General features: G+C 50.9%; 2 protein-coding genes across 4 annotated transcripts in view; both read left to right on the top strand.

Moving 5' to 3' along the window:
* The window catches only part of NLRC5 (NLR family CARD domain containing 5), a 34,455-nt gene extending 32,427 nt beyond the window's left edge, over window positions 1-2,028 (top strand). The window contains 2 exon segments of the mRNA XM_053987786.1: window positions 40-123; window positions 564-2,028. Of these exon segments, the coding sequence (XP_053843761.1) occupies window positions 40-123; window positions 564-645 (166 nt within the window). The 3' untranslated portion in view covers window positions 646-2,028.
* Window positions 2,029-5,336: 3,308 nt separating this feature from the next.
* The window catches only part of CPNE2 (copine 2), a 43,550-nt gene continuing 35,245 nt past the window's right edge, over window positions 5,337-13,641 (top strand). Inside the window, exon 1 of one of the 3 annotated variants that reach the window (XM_053987262.1) lies at window positions 5,337-5,409. In XM_053987262.1, the coding sequence (XP_053843237.1) occupies window positions 5,337-5,409 (73 nt within the window). Of the gene's footprint in view, window positions 5,418-10,614; window positions 10,677-13,641 lie in introns of those variants that run through there. The other 2 variants (XM_053987260.1, XM_053987261.1) reach the window with 2 other exon arrangements.

The following is a 13,641-nucleotide window of genomic DNA, read 5'->3' as shown; positions in this document are numbered from 1 at the left end:
GTTTGGGATTTCAAAATTCTCTTTCGGTTTTTGAAACAGCCTGGAGAAAAACCGCATAGGAGCCTGTGGGGCCACAAAGCTCGCGGAGGAACTTGCCACCTGCCCAGAAATTGAGTCCATAAGGTGAGCAGGTCTCACAGAGCTCCATGAATGGGTCTTGGCTCAGCAAGGAGGGGTCAGGGTGACAAGTCTGGGGACAGATGTGACCCATGCCCCCGCTGCCTGGGTTAGCTGGCAGGGAACAGGGTATTGCAGGGAATACAGACACAAGACAAGTAAGCTGAGGGTTCTCTAGGAAAGCTTCACCTCCTCAGAAAGTCCAGGGAAAACAGGAACTGAAAAGCTTGCTGGCTTTAAATGAGGCAGAAAATGAAGACCCAGTTGTGTAATATCCCCATCAGGAAGTGTTGCATTTGTTCTTAAAAGTTTTCTTCCTCTCATTCCTTCTGGTTTCACTTCTGAGGTACACTCCTGCCCTGTCCCACTCTCTCCTGGGATCTACATCTTCCAGATACTTGGGCACCACGCTTGGTCCTGCAGTAACACATTTGCTGTCCTTGCAGGCTGTGGGGCAATCCAGTGCCCAAGGGCCTTCCTGAGGCTTTGACAAGCCAAGACCCAAGACTGTGTTTCTCCTTCAGCTAGAAAAGAAGACCCTTGGCCTAACTAGGAGTTGCTCTGTCTGCTACTGCCCTCAAAACTGCACTGAAGAACCAGGAACTCAAAAGTTCCTACAACTGAAAGCTGTAAATATTGGATCTTTCTTTGCTGCACTGAACCAATTGTGGACACTGGGGTGTTTTTGTTTGGTTTGGGTTTTTGTTTTCTTTGTTTCTGTTGGGGTTTTTGTTTGTTTGTTTTGTTTCTTGTGATCTTTTATTGTACAGAAGAGAAAAATACTGTAAGTAACTGCTGCTAAGCAGGCAGTATGGTATTCTTGATGTAAAAACACTGAAACTCTCTTCAAGAGAATAACTTTCCAGAAAGGTATTAGCAAATAGTGATAAGAATGCTTATGTACTAGACATTATTTATTTATGTATTGCCCTACAATGAAAGGTTCACCATCACCTCCATCCAAGCTTCAACTTCAGATTAGAAGTTCAATACTTTTAGTCTTTATTTTGAGAGAGGGGCAGTGAGTGACAGAAAGAATAGACACCATACAGTCACAAAAAAGCAGATATAAGGTTTTCTCCGAGCTGTGAGATTTTGGAGTCACCCTCCTTGGAAGTGTTCAGAAAATGTGTGGATGTGGCACTTGGAGACATGGTTTGGAGATGAACGTGTTGATGCTGGGTTAAGGGTTTGGCTCAGTGATCTTAGAGGTCTTTTCTAACCTTAACCCTTCTATGATTGCATTATTCTAGGATGAGATGCACTTTCTCAGGCATTCAGAAAGCCAGAAAAGTATTTAATTATCCTTAATCAAGATTACAACACCTGCAGGATGTTGCAGTAAAAGAATACACATCCTCCAGGAGAGAATGTAAAATTATTTACAAAATTGTAAATTGTTGACATTGTTACAGAGGAACTCCAACAGGCTGCTTGAAAATCATCTGTAACTGTGTGAGATTCCTCTATGATTTTTAGGGAAAAAAAAACATAGAATCACAGATTGAATTGGAAGGGATCTTAAAGACCTAGGTCCAACACCCCTGCCATAGGCAGGGACACCTTACACTAGACCAGGTTTCTCAAAGCCAGGTGACCTTGAACACTTCCAGGGATGGGGCAGCCACAGCTTTTCTTGGGAGAAGAAAAAAAAAGGATAAGAAAAAAATTAGTATTTGGTTTTGTTTTCTTCATATCAACCTCCTTTTCACAAAGAATTGCCTCTGTTTTGTGGAAAAAAATAAACTTCAAGACATTTGAAATTTCAAGTCATTGCCCAAAAATGATCAATGTTTATACTGTGATAAAAATGCTGATATTACCATAAATTTCAATGAGAAACATTAAAGAACTGAGGTTGTAAAACAACTTGTGAGCAAACCAACTGCTCTATGTGACAGGAATGTGCTATAATGACTATTTTCTTGTGGGGTTTTGTTGAGCTTTGTGAGTTTTGGACTGGTTGCACTAACTGCTTTCAGGAGAAGTGAGGGGCCAATTAGCTGGAAGTGTTGTCCACATGAAAGATCCTTCAAGTCTCTACTGTCCCCTGAACCCCAGAGCCTGTGTGTTGCTGGGCAGTGGATGTTGGACCTGTGGGAGCTGCAGGGGGAAGATCCCAAACACCAGTTTTGCTCCTTAGAGGAGACAGATGACAACTGCCTTTGGACCCGTGGAATTCTGGCTTGTGTCATAGGAGTACAGGCACAATGTTCTCATCTGTTACCTGGTGGTTTAGTGTTTTCTTTTCATGTTTGTGCTGTAAATATTTAAGTCTTGTAGAGGATTTATTTATGGAATTTTGTCTGCAGCAGTGTTTGCCTGGGGAGATGTAACTGATCTGATTTGGGCAGGGCAGGCATCTGGAATGAGAAAGAAATGCTGATCCAGCAAATCTTTGGGCAGCTGGTTGTGAGCAGGTGGTGCTGGTTATTCCTGGGGGAGCCACTGTCCCTATTTAAAGATCAGCATCATGCTTTGTGGTATAATGACGTGGTGGTGTAAAAGTGGGACACGTTTTGCAGAGACTACTCTGAAAAGGGTTTAAAAACAAAAACAAAGGAGGTAGTGAAAATATAGCCCTCATCGGACTATAATTCAATGGAATAAGTAAGTGCCTCAGATCTAAACACTGCCACTTACAAAAAGCTTCACCAAATGTGGTGAACTGATATGAGGAAGAAATTCTTCCCTGCGAGGTTGCCCAGAGGAGCTGTGGCTGTCCCATCCCTGGAAGTGTCCAAGGCCAGGTGGGATGGAGCTTGGAGCAGCCTGGTCCAGGGGAAGGTGTCTCTACCCATGGCAGGGGGTTGGAACAAGATGATTTTTAAGCTCTCCTCCCACCCAAACTATTCTATGGTAAATGAGATCTGAGGTTCCCCCTCTGCAGTCCCCCTGATGCTGAAGTGCATCTGTGCTGTGAGGTTTGCAGTGATGTAACACATCGTGCAAACACTCTTGCAGCACCGCTCTTGTCTCTTGAGATGTTGAAAGAGGGACTCTGAAATCTAACTGCACACCTGCACTTCTCAGGGTCTCCCCCAGATTCAGGACTCCAGTCTGACCCGAGAGAGTGGCCGTCCCAACGGGAGCCCGGGAAGGGAACTTGCAGGAATGCACAGCACCTTTTCCAGAACACCAGGTGTCAGCAAAACCCCAAAAACGGGGAGCAGTTGTCTGTAATCCAGCGGTTTCGGATAAAAACGGGCTCTGTGCTGTACTTTATGTGCATGGGTTGCATTTTTTAAAAATCAGAGGTTTGGACCGAGTTGTACATGGAACACAACAACACGATGGGTCTGTGGTTCATTTCTTCCATGTAATGCCAAGGACTTCTGGGGCGTGCTTCCCATTTCCATTGTGCTTGCGATGTCCATGCTCCAGCTGGTGCTCGTTTCTGAAAGTTTCTGAGGGGAACTTGTGGGCTTTGTCCAATTTTGAGGGGTTAAATGTATCTTCTGGAATGCAGGAAGACGTGAGGCCATTAGGGATTGTGTGTGATGGCCAAAAAACAAACCAATTCCCAACCACCTAATTACTGTGGGCCATTTTTAGAGCTGTTACTATTAGGTTTTGGATTTATCATGGTCCAAAAATGGAAATGCATCAGGACTCTCTGCACACCCCTATTGTTTCAGGCTGCCTGCAGTCTCTGGAAGACAATGTCTGAGCTAGTCAGTACTGGTTTCATACACAGAAGGCATTTTGCCCCCTGAGACCGGATCTTTAGAAAGAAACACTGTGCTGTAAATAAACACGCTGCTGGAGGGCGGGAGGGAGCCTGGATTTTGTGCTGGGGAGCAGCTGGAGCCAGGCTGGGCCGGGCTCCTGCACACGATGGCGGCAGCTCCAAAGAGCTGCAAACGCAGCCACTGTTTCCTCTCTGCTAAAACCAGTTCCAGGTAGCCCTGAACCTGCTGTGACTTGGAGGCATCGTGCTGGCAGGAGAGAAAACACAGGAGAAACTGATCTGGGAGAAAACAGGCATATTGACGTTTGTGAAATACCGTCTGCCTCTCCCTTTTCCCCTCAAAGTGACATTTTAAGCCTCAGGCAAGGAGGTAAGAGAGCAGGTCTGGCACAGACCCCACTTCTCCCACTGAATTCCTCTTTCAGCCACAACCTCATCCCTTTCTGTGATGGTTTCTGGCCACACAGTTCTTTACACAGAAAGAACAGGGTTGCTCCTAAACATTAGGCTCAGCTCTTATTTGGGTGCTGCTTGTGCTGAGCCTGGTGACCCCTGAGCCCACGGCTCCACTCCTGGGGCTGGGAGGGGAGTGGGGCTGGCAGAGGGAGCGCCTTGTGCAGGCTAAAAACTTGGTGCCTTATAGCTCCTATGCCTTCCACAGCTCAGACTGAAGGAGAAGAAAGTATTCCAGCTGGCCAGGGGAATTTGGGACTTGCTTATTTGCCTGCCATCTTCCAAAGCATGAGCAGAGCCCGTAGCAAAGAGCTCTGATCAAATACGGATGGTTTATTTAATCAGCAGCCCCAGAGAGAGGCTTTCAGCCTTATTACCACATCTCCACATCAGAAATATCTCTATAGATATCCTGCTCACCTGAAGATGTGTCCACCAAGGGCCGGGTGAGGTTGCTCATGGCACGTTGGGGACAGCCCCCGGTGGTACCAGCCTCGAAGGGAGCACACGGCACCTCCTTGGGGTGACTGGGTGATGGGTCGGTGTGACACTGGCCAGCCCTGTGGCCAGCCCTTCCCGTCTGGGCCGTGCATTTGGGGCTTGCTTGTTTTCCTTCTTTAACCATCTTTTTCCCACGGGAAGTGGAATCAGCAGGACACAGTTCAGGCCTGAATGATTCCAGCACCAGGAGCACCCACATTGGCTGGGCAGGGAAAACCCTGCTTACACCCAAACAGCACAAAACCCAGTGGTTTTGCTTAAAAGTGATGAGTGTTGATCCAAAAAAGTTATATTTTTCCTTGGATCTGAGTGCATAACGTGGAAAATAATTTTCTAGATGTATTTTTTAGGCTGTTTTTAAGCTTGCTTTTTTTTTTTTTTCTTTCCTCCAAACAGCGAAGCAAAAGCAGCCAGCGAAGAAGTTTTGGGGTGGATCTTGTGGATCTTTTTTTTTTTTTTTTTTTTTTTTTTTAAATCAGAAACGGATGATGCTCGTTCCGGGAGGGGGGAGCCCGAGCACGGCCGCGCCCGCCGCCCGCCCCTCGCCATCACCGTTCGGGGCGGGTGGGCGGTGATGGCGAGGGGCGGGCGCGGCCGTGCGGAGCTTCTGAGCCCGCAGCCCCGCGGGAGCTGCTCGGCCCGGCCCGGTCCGGCGGTGAGTACCGGCAGCCCCCGAGGATGCCCTGGGGATGACGGAGTGGGGCTGCTCGGCGGGATCGTCCGCCGTGCCTCGGGCGGGTGCTGAGATTCCGGAGAGTCCGGTGGGAGGGTGGCGCTGGCCGGGACAGCCTAACCCCGGTGTCCGCCACCGGACGGGGACCTGCAGGGTAGTGTCCTCTCCACTAGCTCGTCCCGAGGTGTGCGGTGGCGCTTCTGCCCTCTGTCCGTTTGGACAGATCCTCTGTCCTCCCAGACAGACCCTCCATGCCCTGGGACAGACCCTCTGTGCTCTTGGACAGACCCTCCCTCCTCTGAGACAGAGCTCTGGTTCCTTGACCACCCCTCAGGACGGTCCCCCTGTCACTTTACGTTCCCCTTCCCCAGCCCAGGTCCCTTCATTCTTGCCAGCTGTGGAAGTTGTTCTGCCCCCACTCTGCGTGTCGGTACCCGCTTCTAAAGATGTCAACTGGGCACGCGGCCCCCAGGCAAATGCCAGGGCCCGGTGGCTTCACTCCCCAAACCTGGGGATGTTTGTAGGGTTTTTTCTGGGCAGCTGCTGCAAGCCCCTTTCCTTATCCTCTGGCATTGAGTCACGGGGGGAATCTGGCGAGTTGGAGGCTGAGGAATCGCAGAGTTGCTTCTTCAGAAGCTGTTTGCTGCCCAATGCTGCTCCAGCTGGCGATGATCTCCTCCATGCCATGCATTTTGGGGGCACTGGGAGGGTTTATGCTCACGGATGTGCTGCCTCTCTCTCCTCTGTGCCCAGCAAGACGCTTTGTTCTCTGAGGAAGAGGCGAGCGGAGCGTTTCACTCAGCAGTTGTGAGGGTGCTTGGAGGATGGCAGGCAGGGAGGTGTTTTCCTGTCAGCTCTGCCAGCCTGAAGACCTGATGCAATAAGTCTTTGTGTGAGTAACCCTAATTTAGACAAAGTGGCTGGACTAAAGCCAGCAGGGCTGGAGGACCTGGTGGGCAAACACACCCTTTGGAGCTGGTCGCCACAAGGAGGGTGGAACAGGAAATAGAGGTGAGTAGAGAGCTGAGCCTCGGTGGCAGAAACATCTCTGAAGGGCTGGGTCCTTGCTGCTGACTCCCCAGAGTGTGAGCTGCTTTGTGGAAAGGAACTGGGAGGATCCTCATGAACCAGGTTTGAACCTCCTGGCAATACACGTGAACCTCGCTGGAAAAGCTGGAGTTGCGAGCACAGCCCAGGTGTGCTCAGTTCTGATCCTGCTCCCCTGTCACCTGCATCAGCCTCCTCGAGCCAGCCCAGGTACTGGGGCCTGTGATGCCACTGTGCTTTTCTGGAGTCTGAAAATTATTTATTATCAGCCAGAAATAGGCTTCCACTGAAGCCACTGGGGGCAGGGAATGGAGAGATGGGAGGAGGAAGGCTGGGAACAAAAGCTCAGGGCATGTGGAAAGGAGTTGTTTTGAAGAAGGCAGTCAGTGGAGGCTGTTTTCCTGTAGCTGCCTTGGGGAAATGCTGCATTTGCTTTGGTTACAGCTGTGTGATAGCCTGGGACAAACGTTTTCTGGTGATGTGTGTTTTTCTTTCCCTGCTATTGCTGCTGGAGCATCCTGACCAGGATAAAGTAGAGGGAAGGAGTGAGGGCATCTAGTGAGGCTTCCAAGTGTCCCCAGATTTCATCTTCCTGTGGTGTAGGCAGCCCCTACCCCTGCCTTGGGTAGACACACAGTCCTGGAGCTGCTAAGAGCCAATGCTCTGGATTTGGTTGCTCATCCCCAACCCCAAGGGGATGGAATTTGCCAGCAGCCTGCCTCTGCTGGCACTGTTGGCATGTGCCCTGCTGTTCCCAGGACCTGCTTGGTTAGGAACACAGTTTGTATCTCTTGCAGGGGCTGCAGACACTGCCCTGGTGCAGTGTGAGGGTGGGCAGGGTCGACACTTTTCCCTCCCTGCTGCCCTGTGAGCTCCAGCTGAAGGGAGCTGAGATCCTGAGGATCAACATGTTGTGTCCTGGGGATGTCCTTGCTCCCGGGGTCTGTGCTGGGGGACAGCAAGGGATTCGTGCTGGCTGCTGACAAGCTGTTGTGAAGCTGTTGCTTATCAGGGTTGGACAACTCCAGTGTGTGGCCAGTCTGTGCTGTAGGAGGGGCCCTGGACCCCAGGAACTGGGGACTCCAGTGTGGAAAAATCCTTTTTGGGTTCAGCTCCTGGAGCTGAGCTGTGCATGAAGATGCTGTTTGCCCTAGAGGGATACATCAGCTGCACAGCCCTTGGCAGTCCTTGATTCTGTTCCTCTTCCAGTGATCCCCCTCCCTCACCCCAAAGCCTCGGGATTTTGCGGTGCTGGGGCAGCCGCTGGCTACCCCACGATTTACCAGTCTGCCCAGTTGTGTACTGGAATTGCAGCAGCTTTGTTTGCCTTTCAGCAGTCTCAGTGTGGTGCGTGAAGAGTCTGGGAGGAACAACTTCTGCTCCTGTTACACTTGGTGGAAAGAGTTTCCCACTGACTTCAGTGGAAAGCCCTGCCTGGGGGGAGCTGGCCGGAGCCGCTCGCGCCACCGTAAATCAGGGCTTGTTCTCCAGGAGCCGTCAGTGTGCTGGGAACATAATTCCAGGTTAATTGATGAAAAAGCAACGCTTGCAGCCTCCTGTTCGGGTTCAGGGCTGCCAGCTCTCATAAGGAACTCTTTATATGAGAACCTTGGCTGGTGTTCAGAGGCAGGGTGGGGGGATAGAAGGAAAGGTAAATTTTCTGGTGCAGTGAAGTCGCCTGGCATTTGAAATAGTGCTCCTGGCAGGATGCAAAACCCACAAAACAGTGTGAAAAAAAAAAGAATTGAACACTTCCCCACCCTTTCTGTCCCTGAAATCTTACAGTTTGTCTTTTAAACCTCTGTAAAATAGTTGTTGAAGGACCTGTGTCATCACTTTTTGCTGCTTTGGCTCAGTTTCCTGGCTGCTGGCTTTGCAAGGTTACTTGTTTGGATCATAGGAGCAGAGGAAAAACTAATTCCCAGGAACTCAGGTGAGTTTGGAGATCATAACATTGTTGTTAAAATACCAGAAAAACAAACGAGTGTAGAATTCAGCAAGAAGGGCTCCAATTTTATTTGTCTGCTGCTTTTGCTAAGGCCTTGTGTTTAGGAGCTGTCATATTTTCTGCCTGTAGCCAGCAGGAAAAATCTTGTGTCTAAAATAGTCGCCTTCCTCCCAGCCCTGGATTTTCCATCATCACGTGATTCCAGAAGCTGAGGATTTAGGAAGAAACATCAGCTGTCATGAGGCTGATTTTAAAAATGATACAAGCTGGGAATACAAGTTTTGCTATTAAACAAGTCCAGTGCTGTGCAACCATTTAAACCCAGTCTGATATTCCCTCGAGCGGTGTCTAAAGCTGTTGAGAAGGGGTCGAGAATTAGTCAGACGTCATTCTCACAAACCACAGCATTTTTGTGTCGCTGGCACACAATTCTGTCTCAGGGTGAAGCTTCACACATCAAGTGGCAGCATCTCTCTGCTGCAAAGCAGGCCAAAAAAAAATTAAAATTCTCTGGGAAAATGTTGGATCTTAGTGATGAAAATCCCGTCTGTGAAGGGGAAGGGATGGGGGGCTCCGAGTGGTGGGATGGAAGGGAGGGGGAAATGTGGCTGCAGCCATGGGGACATCAGTGCTCTGCATGACTTGGTGCTGGTGTCCCAGTGCAAACGAGCATTGCACATAAATACCCATGAATTAATATTTATTTATCTTGTCAGCTCTGAAGCACTGGTTGCTCTAGGGATGAAGTAGTGCATGGCATGGAGGGACCTGCACAGCTGCCTGCTGCTGGGGCTGTTCTGGCTGACATGAGGTTAGGCTGACATGCAGTGAGGTCCAAAAGCAGTTAAAGATATTTCTGATCACATAAACGGTGATTTTTTTTTTTCTTCCCCTCTCACATGTGATAGATGGTGTTGGCTGGGAATAGGAATACAATTAAGATTCAGAAAGCCAGCATTTTTGTTTTCAATAGCATAGGAAAGTGGTTAATAAGTTAAACAGCCTGTTACGTACATGCTGTATAGTTAGGATGTGGGAGGTTCCCTCTGACCTGCAAGGGAGCCCTGATGGCTGTGTGTCCTTTGCAGCCCTCCCCACAGCCCTGATCCTTTACATTCCATAGGGCCTGGCTTTAATTAAGTCCACCTTTTCCCTCCAAATCCAGTTTTGAAACAGATCTATCCCCCCTCCTTGTGACAGTGTGCCCAGCTTTCATACGGCTGCTGGAGGATGGGGCAGGGAATTTTTAATACTGGAAGCTAAAATATGCCCCAAATCCTGAGAGAGCCTTGTCCTCCCTTGCTGCATCTCCTGGTTTGCTTGTTTGTCCCACCTGGAGCAGGTGTCTGACAAGAGCATCGCTGCCCTGAGGAGGCAGGAGATTTGTGTTTGGCGTTTCCCTCTTTCGGACAGGGGCTCCCACGGGTGCTCCCTGTGGCTGCTCCCGCAGGACTGAGCCTCCCACTCACCCGTGGAACGGGCGGCGTGGATTTCTGCCTGGGAAGGCCGCGGGTGCAGAGCCGGCACACGAACCTTTCCCTTGGGTCCGCCTCGTAGGGCGGCTGTGTGCAGGGTTTGATGTGATCGCCACGATTCACAGTGACATCACGATGTTTTCTGCCCTGAATCACAGATTTCCCTAAATTGAGCCCCAGAGGAAACTCGTAGTCAAGCGAAAATGTGCAACCCTTCTCGGCGTATCTGAGCCAAATACGTGCGTGCCCCTGGAGCCGGGAATGGGGTCTGTCTGTGCGGCTCGGCCATCGCTGTGTGTCCCGAACGGGGGGAGCTCTACGCTCTCACCTCGCCCTGCTCCTTTATTTGCTCTCTCTCCTGTCTGAGCGGCAAGCCTGGAAGGCACACGTGGATCTGTGAGCAGGGCAGTGAGCGCAGGGCTGGCACCAGGGTGGGCTCTGCCCCCTGCACACGCACCCCTGGTGCAGCTGGCCGGTAGCAGAGCCCCTCTCTTTCCTCTCTGGAGGAAGGACTTTTTCCCGTGGTGGTTTTTTTTTGTTAGGTTTGTTTGGTTTTTTTTTTTTTTTTTTTTCCACTTTGTGACTTTCTGAGCACACCCCCAGCCCCTGCAGCTCCTCTCGGCCCGTGTCACCGGCGGTGCTGCCTCTGTCCCCACGTCACCGCGGGGTGTGGAGGAGCGGCTTTTGCTTTCGTTTGCCAGCCTGGAGCCCTCGGCTCTGCGACGGCGCTGAGGATTGCGGAAACATCTCAGTCCTCTCGATTTCCCATCGGTAAGTAGGTTTAAATACTTTGGGGGACATTTTCAGACTTCATCTGTAGAGGGCTGGAGAACAAATTTGCTCTTTGGTCCCCGGTGCCAGGGCAGGCTATGCCCGAAGCTGCCTCCATGCCAGAAGCACATAAAGGTGTTTGGTTTTCCTCTCACATCCCTGGCTTGCTGAAATTGCCAGTTTTGGTGTCTCTGCCAGGGGGGTGTGAGCCCCTCCGTGAGGACCTGGGCCCATGCTCTGGTGCTGGAGCAGTGGCCAGGCAGCGGCCGTGCCCCTGCTGTTGCAGAGGGACCGGCGTTCACCCCGCAGGGATGCTGGCACAGGGGCTTTTGCCTCTCCCGGTGCCCTCCAGCAGCTCACCTCAGCTGCAGGGTGGCTGCTTGGAACAGAGCAGCCCCAGGTCCTTCCAGTTCCTGCTCAGATGGAGGAAGCAGCCAGGGTGGCAAGTCTGGTGGTCAAGGGGGAACCCTTGGGATCGTGGACAGGGCTGTGAGGTGGAGCAGGGATACAGGGCGGGAGGAGTCACTCCCACCCTGCCACCCTTCAGTGTGAGCCGGGCTCTTCACTAATGCCACTGCCTCCTGGAGTCCAGCAGCTGCTGTGCCACGTGTGGGGATGGCAGAGAGGCTGCTGGAGGTGGTGGATCCGTGTTTGACATCAGCAGTGTCCTCAGCTCTGTCCTGGGCACGGGAAAGTGCTTTGGGTTGCTTTTCAGGTGATGATATTTTCAAAATGAGATGAGCCACTTTGGGGGTGTCCAGCTCCGGTTCCACAGGGTTTGCCTCGGAGTTTTCTTGCAATTTGTGATTCTGAGGTTACCTCGGGTGACTCCTCAGGGCTCTGCTGATCCTCAGCCCCTGGAGAGGCTTTGCTGGGTGCTGCCCATGTGCTGGTTGGTGCAGGCACTTGGGGATTCAGGAAGGTGGGTGCTGCCCTCACTGGCACCAAACCTGCAAAGACCTGGTGGGTGAGAGCTTTTCTGGGGACAGCAGCGGTCTGAGAGGAGCTGTGGGTGGGGATGGCCCAGGTGTGAAATGGAGAAGCAGTCACTGTCACACCAGTGGCCACCAGCCCTTGAGAGGGAATTTTGCAGTGCTGCTGTGAGAAGCTCAGCTGTCAGCATGAGCAGCATTGTCTATTGCAGCCCATTAGGGACAGTTTCCATCAGGAAGGGTTCATTGGAGATTCCACTTTATTAGGTTGTCCTGAAACACACTGTCCTTCTGTATCAGGCACCAAAGTATCTCAGTACAGTCCCCTTGGCTTCCAGCAGGCAGGACTGTGGGACTTGTGCATCAGGCTAGAAACAAGAGCCCTGCCTGGGCAGCTCTGTGTGCTGGGTCTACCCCACATCTCTGTGAATTTGGGAGAATTTGAGCTCAGTCCCAGCCTGTGCTGGAATGCTCTTTTCAGCCTTTCCCTGCCCATTGGGAGAGATGAAGGTCCTCTGATGGTAGCAGGTATCTAATGAACATCTACAGGGGTGTACCAAGCATCCCCTTTCTGCCTCCCAGCCTGCTCACCTGTGGCAGAGGCATTTGCTGGGGGACCAGCACCAAGGTGCTGTGTACATGACCAATTGCACCCGTGTGCAGAAGGTAACGAGGCTGCTAAAAGGACCAGGTGCAAGCTGTGAATCCACTTGAACTGCCTGGGTGGGCTGAGAGGCAAATGTTCTTGCTTTGCAAAAGAATTCTGGAGATGACTCTGTTTGTCAGCAGGAGAGGGGGAAGTGACCACTGTGAGTTGTGGTGGTGTGGGGAGCTGCCTTGGGTGTCCACTGCAGTGCATCCCGGCTTTTCCTGATGTCTCCAGCTCCATGTGTCCTGTGTTTCAGCTTTTCTGCTGCTCTGGGCAAGCAGTTTCTGTATCCTCACACTCCTCTCCTGCTTCAATCTTCTGACAACCTGTTTTCACCTGCACCTAATCCTCCCTCAGGTACTGCTGCTCCTCCCTCTGTGTCTCCACTGCCTGTGAGCTCAGATATGTGATTTATAACAACCCCAATTTACCTGTTTCATACTCTTCTCTCATTTTCACCTTCCTGAAAGGAATTTTGCTTCTGCAATTGCAATAGGACAGCCTTAGTGGGGAAACAGTCACAGGTGACTTTTGTGGGCTCTTACAGAAATCGTGGATCATCCCAAAGAAGGATCTCCTCTTCCCTGGGATGGACACAGCAGAATTTTGCATGGTATCACTGTTGGGTGTCGGTACTTCTGTGTCTGTTTCAAATATGCCTGGTATTGGCCATGAAAAGAAATTATTTCTTTAATGGGAAGAGATCACTAAATTTAGGGCACTATTAAGATTGAGACCCTCCCCCACACGTTTTACCTAAAGCATTGCTGTTGTTAATGCTTAAAACAGAACTTTAGCATGGCCTGAGGAACTGCTGCTCGTGGGGCTGCTCTTCTGCAAAGGGAAGGGGACCTCTTCCATCACAAGTTACTTTACAAAACAGATATCTCCTTCTCCTCTTTCCCTTTCAGATAAGAGAGGAAGTAAAGCTCACAGGTTTTTCTGCTGACCCTTATACACTTCATAAAAGTGATTTTGCTATCTGCTGTAGAGATTGGGATGCCATGGGATGAGACTGCTCTGGGACTGCTAGATATTCAGGGCAGCCCCATGGCTTGTATGTGCCCCCAGCCAACAAAACCCTTCCCTGTGGGTTGTTGTGGACATGAAACAGCTTGGAAGTGACCAGGCCATGGAGAAGAGAAGTACCTGAAAGTTGTAAGCTCAAAGATGTTCAGTTCAGAAGGTCCTGGAAGCTGGAGGCCAAAAGTGATTTGGTGACCATGTCCCTGCATTCTGGTCCTGCTCTTGTGACACCTCCTGATAGCAGACGGGACCGTGGGGCAGCCAAACCTTCAGGCTTGTCCCTGAGACCCCTCATTGGTAACCTGGCCGTGTTTCCTTGGGAGAGCACGTGTCTGCGTGCTCGGCACAGCGCCGGCAG

The sequence above is a fragment of the Vidua macroura genome, chromosome 11 (genome assembly GCF_024509145.1).
Source record: "Vidua macroura isolate BioBank_ID:100142 chromosome 11, ASM2450914v1, whole genome shotgun sequence".
NCBI classification, from domain to species: domain Eukaryota; kingdom Metazoa; phylum Chordata; class Aves; order Passeriformes; family Viduidae; genus Vidua; species Vidua macroura.
Note: the sequence above shows the minus strand (reverse complement) of the source record. Positions and strands in the feature narration are given on the sequence as shown.